The 10526-nt window shown below is 42.6% G+C and overlaps 1 protein-coding gene across 1 annotated transcript in view; it reads right to left on the bottom strand.

Moving 5' to 3' along the window:
* LOC141155054 (inositol-tetrakisphosphate 1-kinase-like) overlaps positions 1-10526 on the bottom strand; it is a 30647-nt gene that overhangs the window by 687 nt on the left and 19434 nt on the right. Inside the window, exons 4-9 of the mRNA XM_073641682.1 lie at positions 9984-10101; positions 9123-9218; positions 4832-4872; positions 1086-1251; positions 748-815; positions 97-256 (exon numbers count right to left, since the gene is read on the bottom strand). Of these exons, the coding sequence (XP_073497783.1) occupies positions 97-256; positions 748-815; positions 1086-1251; positions 4832-4872; positions 9123-9218; positions 9984-10101 (649 nt within the window). The remainder of the gene's footprint in view (positions 1-96; positions 257-747; positions 816-1085; positions 1252-4831; positions 4873-9122; positions 9219-9983; positions 10102-10526) is intronic.

Genomic DNA, 10526 nt, shown 5'->3' with positions numbered 1-10526 from the left:
ATTTATGGAATTAAAACCCTTAGATAGATGGAGCATTACTTCGATATATAGGGGATTCAGAATGGCTCTTATAGATGGAGTGCAAGAGCCGCTAACCTGGAAAAGCATTGACATCAATGACGGCACAACGACCACTCTGTGTGTCCACGATTAAATCCACCCCAAAGAGAGACATCCCCAGAGCTTCCTGAAGACCCTGGACCACCTGTCTGACAACATCCTCTGGTGGAGGAAGGACATCTGGATATAGGGGTGTCTGGAAGCAAAGAAGAAAACCATTAGTAAAATTCTAACCGAAATATTGCCAATCATGTTACTACATACATTTTGGGTAAAATATCTGTATGTGACTACTAAAAATGTGCAGTTGGGGACATGGAGAGCTACATTCATAAGTTCATTAAAGGGGGATGTTCAAAAACAATATTTATTACACGTCCATAGGAAAGATGATAAACGTATAAATACTGAGGGTCCGGCTGCTGAGACCCCATCCCAACAATTTGGAGAAAGTTGAGGCAGTGAGCATGTGTGACCACCCTTCTTATACAGGGGTCGCACATGCTCACTACTGCTTCATTCACACAGAAAACTTTGAGACCGCCATTCTTGTGATTAGTCGGGGTCACAGCAGTTGGATCATAAACTGATGCTGCCTCTACTCCAAAATCTACAGGGTTACTAAACAGTCAAACACATTATAAGCAACATGTAAATGAAAAAGTAAGCGAACCCCCGTAGACTCACTTGAGACAGGTGTGAACAGGACTCTGCTTTGGAGACCTGATGGCTGTTAAAGTAGATTGTTGATTGGTCTATAGGCAAAAAAAAATGTACAAAAAGTTTGAGAGTATTGTAGGATGGGTTACCTATAATATTATTGATTCTTCAGTGATTGATTAACCCTTACATTTCTTTAACGTATATGCAAGTTAAAGTGCTAACAAATAGATTAAAAAAAATAATATTTAATTAATTGTGCAAATAGGGTAAAAGTTAGTCATAAGTAAAATACTCGGAAATGATTGCTCTATGCCATACGCAAAAACTACAGATCATTCACATGGATATCATAGGATACCGACCTGCCTCCCCTATGGGAAAATTACGTATGGATGGCCTCTTGACGATAAAGTGCTGTGAACCCACAACAAAAATCTTATAAAGTGTGGCACTGTGGTTAATGAAGCTCTGGAGAAGACAGGGGGGCGTCACGTCCTTTAGGCCCTTTTCATTGAATATCAAGGACATCTGCAATACAGAAACACAGCGGTTAGATGATGTTCAGCTCTGCTGACATGTCTGTTAGCATTCCACATGAAAAGCTGCAATACCACCTACAACCTGTGGACATGTGTGGCACTGTTTTACAGATAAACTCCTTATAGGGGCTGTCAGCTTTACAGAACTCAATATCAACTACCCTACTAGAATATTGTAAATTAATAGACAGGGTTCTCTTATTGAAGACCTTAGTCTATTAGTCAGTGAGGGTACACAGAGTGTCAGTAACTGGAGGAAACAAATGTTCATGCATTTCACAGACAGCTCATTGATTTTAACGGAAATTGTGTAATACTTCATTTCACCTGCAGAGGCACTGCAGATAAAATAACCACTTTGTGTGTTGTTCCCATAGAGACTACAGCTGATTGCTGGAAGTCCATGCAGTCAGATACATTGTCACCATTGTATATATATATATATATATATATATATATATATATATATATATATATATATATATATACACTGCTCAAAAAAATAAAGGGAACACTTAAACAACAGAATATAACTCCAAGTAAATCAAACTTCTGTGAAATCAAACTGTCCACTTAGGAAGCAACACTGATTGACAATCAATTTCACATGCTGTTGTGCAAATGGAATAGACAATAGATGGAAATTATTGGCAATTATCAAGACACCCTCAATAAAGGAGTGGTTCTGCAGGTGGGGACCACAGACCACATCTCAGTACCAATGCTTTCTTGCTGATGTTTTGGTCACTTTTGAATGGTGGTTGTGCTTTCACACTCATGGTAGCATGAGACGGACTCTACAACCCACAGAAGTTGCTCAGGTAGTGCAGCTCATCCAGGATGGCACATCAATGTGAGCTGTGGCAAGAAGGTTTGCTGTGTCTGTCAGCGTAGTGTCCAGAGGCTGGAGGTGCTACCAGGAGACAGGCCAGTACACCAGGAGACGTGGAGGGGGCCGTAGGAGGGCAACAACCCAGCAGCAGGACCGCTACCTCCGCCTTTGTGCAAGGAGGAACAGGAGGAGCACTGCCAGAGGCCTGCAAAATTACCTACAGCGGGCCACAAATGTGCATGTGTCTGCACAAACGGTTAGAAACCGAGTCCATGAGGGTGGTATGAGGGCCCGATGTCCACAGATGGGGGTTGTGCTCACAGCCCAACACCGTGCAGGGCGCTTTGCATTTGCCACAGAACACCAGGATTGGCAAAGTCGCCACTGGCGCCCTGTGCTCTTCACAGATGAAAGCAGGTTCACACTGAGCACATGTGACAGACGTCACAGAGTCTGGAGACGTCGTGGAGAGCGATCTGCTGCCTGCAACATCCTTCAGCATGACCGGTTTGGCAGTGGATCAGTAATGGTGTGGGGTGTCATTTCTTTGGAGGGCCGCACAGCCCTCCATGTGCTCGCCAGAGGTAGCCTGACTGCCATTAGGTACCGAGATGAGATCCTCAGACCCCTTGTGAGACCATATGCTGGTGCGGTTGGCCCTGGGTTCCTCCTAATGTAGGACAATGCCAGACCTCATGTGGCTGGAGTGTGTCAGCAGTTCTTGCAAGATGAAGGCATTAAAGCTATGGACTGGCCCGCCCTTTCCCCAGACCTGAATCCGATTGAGCACATCTGGGACATCATGTCTCGCTCCATCCACCAACGTCACGATGCACCACAGACTGTCCAGGAGTTGGCGGATGCTTTAGTCCAGGACTGGGAGGAGATCCCACAGGAGACCATCCACAACCTCATCAGGAGCATGCCCAGGCGTTGTAGGGAGGTCATACAGGCACGTGGAGGCCACACACAATACTGAGACTCATCTTGAGTTGTTTTAAGGACATTACATCAAAGTTGGATCAGCCTGTAGTGTGTTTTTCCACTTTAATTTTGGGGGTGACTCCAAATCCAGGCCTCCATTGGTTAATAAATTTGATTTCCATTGATGATTTTTGTGTGATTTTGTTGTCAGCACATTCAAATTTGTACAGAACAAAGTATTCAATGAGAATATTTCATTCATTCAGATCTAGGATGTGTTATTTGAGTGTTCCCTTTATTTTTTTGAGCAGTGTATATATACAGGATTGTCAACATGGAGATCCCTTTTGTGTCCAATATGGTCCAACAGGATAGTCCAGTAGTGTACTGTGGTTTTGCAATATATGGTACAAGCAATCAAATAATCACAGGTTCAATGCCCATGGAGGAGTTAGAAGAAAGTAAAACTAAATAAAATATTTTTAACTACTTCTGGACCACCCATAGACTTTACACGTCTGCGGGCAGTCCACATCTTTCCCTGCAGTGATGTTCTAAAACATAAATGCAGTTGAGTTGTAGCTGTGGGGATGTGAAGCTGGCTGTTACTCACAGCCAAACTTCCTGGAGAGAAGATATACATGATTTATTACCATGTCTACCTTTTCGCTCGCTGCATATACAGCGCTGAACCAGTGTATGCAGATTAGTAAGCAGTAGCACTTACAGTGCTTCCTCCTCCAGACCCAGTGAACATGTGGTCACTGAGTGTAGAGAGGGAGCAGCAGTTGCTGAGTCCTAGGAAAGCCAGACAGCTCTGCTATGCAGCCAGCAGATTGAAATTTCCCTGTAACTAGGGTTAAGCTTCAGTTACAGGGGAAATCAGAAATAAAAAAAATGTATTAATATATTAAAATGCCTCCATAGAGGTCCTTTGAAATCTTATTTGGGACACGGTGTGTAAAATAAATAGAAGAAATAAATAAAAAAGCAAAAATAAAATAGTAAAAAAGGATAAATCAATTAAAAAAAAAAACTAAAAAAAAAGACACTGCCTGTCTGAATCATTGTTTCTTGTCCTGTACCCATTGAAAAATATGTATGTCCAATATATAAATAATTTTTACGGAAAGGTGAACACAATTTAAGATGTTTTTAGCAGTCGTTTATGGTTGTAATATAAAAAAGTGAACAACTGACACGTATTTCCTGCTTTTCTTTTCATTTTCCCCCAATATCAGCACAAAGAAAGGAATATAAAAATGACAAAAAAATTAAGATTCATGTATTGAGAATAAAAAGGGAAAAATTATTTGAATATCTGAACGAGAAATTTTTTTTATAGCCGTTAAAAGAGCGTCTACGATAAAAGCCGAAAATGTGCTTGGTCAGGAAGGTAAGAAAATGGCCTGGTCATGAACCTTGTAAAAAAAATGTAAAAAAAAAATTTCAGAAATGGCGACTTAAACCAAAATGTTTTTTTTCACAAACTTTTGAATTTTAATTTCTTTTCATTTTTTAAAGTTTTGAAAAAAATAATTAAAGTAGTAAAAAAAATAAACCTATACAAGTTTGGTCTCATTGTAATCGTACTGACCTCAAAAATCATGTTGTCAGGTCAATTTTGCTGTACAATGAAAGCCTTAAAACTGAAACCTAAAACAATGGCGGAATTCCCTTTTTCTTCACCATTTCACCGAACTTGGAATTTTTATTTTTTGTTGGTACATTATATGGTAAAATGAATGGTGTCATACAAAAAACTGCAACCAGTCAGCGCTAAAATATATAGCAACAAATACACAATACAGACCTCGTGGGAGCGCGGTCCGTGGGCCACCTGGGTTTTGCAAACTGCAGGAGAAAGAACATTAGGTCATTATTATTATTGGATGATGATAATTGGTAATCTTCCCCACATGCATGTCCCAATCCTCCACATACAAAGGGACGCCCAGTTTAGAAAATCCATTTCCATACTCCGTGTTAGATAGTTCTGACTTTTTAGAGGAGTCCTGCAGTCAGGAATCAGGATCCTCATCTCAAGAGTGAAGAGCAGTTAGAAAGAGCATCTCTCACTCTCGAGGACCCGGATTGACCAATATGTACCGATATACAATGTGCATATCCTATCATACCGTCCAACCGCACAGCAGATCAGATTTCCCTCTGCTATGAGTTATTACAGCTCTACTGTGCACTTTTATCAGAGATGTCCCCCGCAGTTGGGTTTAATTGGTTTTACATTAAAATGACATTATTGTACATAGAGTAAGGACATCAGCATGATTCACTCACTAGGACAGGGCTTCATGTACATGAGAGTCTAACCTCACAGTATCACGTCGCTCACGCATTATGTTTAATGTCTCTATTAATAAGCTTTTTTTCTTGTAGCACAGTATCACTCTTCTTATAGCACAGTATCACTCTTCTTATAGCACAGTATCACCATTTATACAGCACATTTATCAGCTATTCATATAGAACAGGATCAACCCCCACAGCTCTTCCCCCACAGTATAATGCCCCCACAGCCCACTACACACAGTATGATGCCCCCACAGCCCCACACACAGTATGATGCCCCCACAGCCCCACACACAGTATGTTGCTCCTGCAAGCCTCTCACACTCAATATGATTAGCCCACAGCCCCCCACACATTATAATACCATCACAGCTCCCCACACACAGTAGGGTTCCTCCACAGGTTATCCACACACAGTATGCTTCCCCCACAGCCGCTCATATAAATTATAAAGCCTTCACAGTTCCCTACACAAAGTATAATGTTCCCACAGTAGAATTTCCTACACAGTATGATGACCCCCACAGACACTAGAACACAGTATGCTGTCCTCACAGCCACCCACACACAGTATGAATCCACCAAAAGCTCCCTACACCGTAAATGATGTCCCCACAGTCCTCTACATACAATAACACAATAATAACAATACACACAATAACAATGACCACACATTATGAGGCCCCTAAAGTGCCCCCCCCATAAAAATGATGCAGGCAGGTACCACCATAAAGTATTATGCCACCACAGTGCCCCCTACATACACTATGATGCCCCCCACAGTGCCCACAATACAGTAGGAAGCCTCCACAGCCCCCCACAACCACAGTATGATGCCCACACAACTAAACAGCATCCCACACACAGTATGAGGTCCCCATAGTAAAGTCCCCCACCCACAGTATGATGTTCAACAGCCACCCAAATACAGTAAGGTGCCGCAATAGACCACCCACATAGAATAATGTCCCAAAAGCCCCCTCACAGTATGATGAATCTACATCCTTTCACTCACAGTGTCATGCCTCCACTGCCCTCACATACACTATAATGGCCCCCACAGCTCCCTCACATACAATGTGATGCCCCAGCTCCTTACACACAGTATGAACACAGCTCCCACACACAATATGATGATCCCACAGTCCATCTACCCAGCATGGTTCCCCATCATCTCCCCACACAAAGCAAGAAGTTCCCACAAATTATTATGCCCCCACAGTACCCCCCACGCAGTATAATGCCCTCACACACAATGTGATGACCCCACAGTTCCCCCACAAAATATGATGCACCCACAGTCGTCCACACACAGTATAATGCCCTCACGACTCTCCCGATACAGTATGATGCTCCCATAGCCCCACACATAGTATGGTGCCCTCACATTCCCCATACACAGTATGATGCCTCCACAATCCTCCACACACAGTATGATGCTCCCTCAGCCCTCCCCACACACAATATATAATTCCCTCTTAGGTCTCCACAGAATTATGATGCCCCCACAGTACATTCCCCCCACACAGTCTGATGCCACCTACAGTGTACACACAGCTCTGCTACATCAACACACTCAGCTCTGCTACATCAAAACACACACACCTTGCCTGTATCCTGCTCCTAGGATCTGATGGTTTACTATTCCACCATTATACTCTAGTGTATAGGACACTGAAACAGCTGAAGTCGAAACATAACCAAGATCTCCCCGACCCCGATCTCCCGGAACAGTGAGGAAGCTCCCCAAATTTGTGACACTTCCACTTGAACCAGGACAGGTGGGAGGTATGGTTTCATGTACCAGTTCTATCTGTTTTTTTCTCAGATAGAACACATATCATTATAGTCTACATATGAATTATTTTTTGTCCGTAAAAACAAAAAAAAATGGAAATATGTCTGATTTTGATCAAACTTGTCCATTAACATCAACGGGTCTGTAAAAAAAAAACAGCATTGGATAGAAGCTTGGAAACTTCTTTTTTTTTAAACAGAAATTTCTGTTTTTACTGATTGTAAAAAAGGACACACGGATCAAATATGAACAAAAACCGTACGTCTGAATTAGGTCATAAAGGTATAAATACATATATAATTATGTGTTGTTTCCAGCAGTCATTGACATGAAGGTCTGAGGACATTGTGATGACTGTGTTGTGTTACTATCAGGATTTGTTTGACAAGTGATGTGTAGATATACGGCATATATCTATAGGCAGCAACGTCTCCAGGGAGTCTGTATACTAATATTTACAACTGTGCATACATGAAAAAAAACATACACCAAGATAAACTAAGTGCAGAGGTAGAAAAGCAAAGAGCAATAATAGTACAGTGCCTGGATGGGTGACGCCAGCGGGAGGGTGCTCATACCTCACCCTGGACACAGGGACACACCTGAAGAACTTTGCTCCCTCGTCTGAATGACACAAATCTACACTCAATTTCCACACTGTACTAGAGATAATGAGCAATTAAACCAGGGAGGGGGCAGCCACCACCTTATGCCCACAGGTAAACCCTACCCAACAGTCCTAGTCAGATCCTGGAACCCTCCATGGACAGATGGGTTGGCACAGGTACCTGGGGTTGGCAGGAGATGTCACCGCTGTCACAAGGCGGTTTTGTTTTATTATCTGATGTGACCTTTCCTTGATAGGTGTGTGGTTAACTCTTCCCTGTCTAGTTTATAATGAACTTTTTTAAAACTTTTTGCGGAGGACTTATCCTAGAGAGGGAATATGGGAAGTGCCACTATAAGGGATGCAGAGGTATCAGTCACATCTAATTTCTAGGTGTCTCCGCCACATAAGAAGATGCCACATGGCACATGGAAGATAGGGTCCCAGGTTTACATTTTCCATTGGGGCCCAGAAGTGTCACGTTATGCTTCTGAAGAATTGGGTAATGTACAGGTCGTTTTCCCAGTCTTTGCTTATGTTGTGGGGTCAGAAGAGGATTAGGCCATCATGTTTTAGCCACACACCAGTGGCTCCATCGGAGCTTCTATCTGAAGCCCTGAAGAATATAATTCAGTTGTATCTGCCGACAGAGCAATTGACTTTTTTGAAGCAGACGGAGCCACCTTGTTCTTTGCATGGCTTCCGTTTTTCCAGTTGGTGCCGTTTTTCAGGGCTGCAGAAGGAGGCACTCACATGTGGCTAAAACGTGATGTGAACCCGGGCTTACAGACTTTAATTGCCATTGGGAATGTCCTAGTTTCATAGTTGCCAAAAGTCCTGAGTTTGGTGGCACTGTCCTGATTATTTGGTAAAAATAATGGCAAATTTGGTAAGACTCTCCCACTTATTTGGGGGCAATTTTGGAGGCATTCTGGGTCACAATCAGGGAGTGGAACTTAAATATCCATACATTGCTAATGACAACATTGGTAAGTACGCAGTCTACCATCGCCATCAACTACTTTGGCCTCATCAACGGCACTCTTCCCGACTAGTGGCTCAAAAGTGTCTTTCTACATATCGTAGACTATGGGCACCAGGAATGTCATAGCATTAGTAAACCTTGATATTAGGATAAAAACCCTACGACTGGTGGAGAATTGACTTTAGTAGCCAATTTTGCTTTTAATGCTCAATGTGGCTCATCACCAAAATGGCTTGAGAGCTGGAACTGGTTGAGCGCCTTGGGTATGTGATGAAAGGGTTGAAGGCCTTAGGATGTACTTCATGCTTTTTAGTACACACACACACAATTATATAGGTCCTAGCTCAAAACCCATCTACATGCAAAAGACAATCCCAGGTTTAATAAAATATTAGTATTCTTACTGATAGGGAAGGTGAGATGTTCTCTAACCAAAGCCACCATATCATTGCGTTTGGACATCAGCTCCACACATGGAGGGGAGAAAATGGCACTGACCCCTACAGAAAACAAGAACATCATTGAGACTTGGTTAATGGTTAATACAAATTACATTGCCCATATGTGCATTATTGCCCTGGTACACCAACCTTCCTACTGGATTATGTAACTGACGTGACTTCATCAACGGACTTAAGAAAAGGTCTAAAAGAAAGGCGATCAATGTATGATCACTGGAGGACTGATCATAGGCACCCCACTGATTCCCAGAATGGGGGTCCCAAAGTCCCTTGTGTGAATGGAGCTATACTGAGCATGTTTGACCACTGCTCAAATTACTGTCAACTGCTCCATTGACATATGGGACTTTTTACTCATGTTCTTGGAGTAAGGGTGCTCACTTTAGCTGTTTTCTACTGTCCTAAAAGTTTGCTGGAATAAGCCAATTAATTCTAAAAAACGAGTATTCTATTTTAAGTCAGTTTTCAATAGGACCTACACAAGGTAGGAGATAACCAGAAAAAAAAACCTATTAGTCCATTACGAAAAATGAATATGGAGTCCAAGAATGGACATAAGATTTTCTGTCTGCATTGGCAAGAGACATGGTCACTGCATGACCAGACAAGTGACCCAGGATCTACAAATGTCCCCCAAATCTCTTCTACATGAGTTATTTCCATAACATGGAGCAGTAACTAATTTTGCATTGTGTGTAAAACACCATTTTATACCATGACCCCTATAGTGTGTGTCTAAAAGGCTGTTATCATGCCCTGACTGTGATATTTGTTATCACTGTCTTCTGTAACCATGTCTCTGACCTTGCCTTTGGGTCTCCAGGCTTCGTAGAAGGTGATACGACTGGAATCGGTCAAGAAGTGTATGCAGAGCTGGTAGGGGGTCCAGAAGGATGGTAAAGGGATGAGTTTCCAGATAGACCTATGAAATAGCAAAAAAAAAAACTACATATACTACTACTTTACAATCCTTTCATATGTTCTACAATATTATATACTACATTACTGCAATACATTTTTCTACACTATATATGACGCGCCCCCTGGGCCGTGGGGGATACCCAGAGCCGGGCCTTGTAGATGCTGGGGGTTGTAGTCACCGTGGTGGCGACCCGGTCCGTGGGCGGTCAAACCAGGGTAGTCTATGTGTATCTGGTTTAAATAGTCCGACTACGCCACCTGTGGAATGCGGTTATTGGGAACCGCCGCTGCGGAGCAGTCCACTGAAGCTGGTGATATGCGCAGCAAGGTAGTGTAACTCCCCACAGGAAGAGTGTAGCTTCAGGACAGCGTGAGTAGATGATGGTGGTGATAGTACCTGGATCAGTAATGATGACACGGAGTCTT

The sequence above is a fragment of the Phyllobates terribilis genome, unplaced genomic scaffold (genome assembly GCF_046119375.1).
Source record: "Phyllobates terribilis strain yellow unplaced genomic scaffold, ASM4611937v1 Scaffold_7__3_contigs__length_470593459, whole genome shotgun sequence".
NCBI lineage: Eukaryota > Metazoa > Chordata > Amphibia > Anura > Dendrobatidae > Phyllobates > Phyllobates terribilis.
This window is presented reverse-complemented; position numbering and strand designations above follow the sequence as displayed.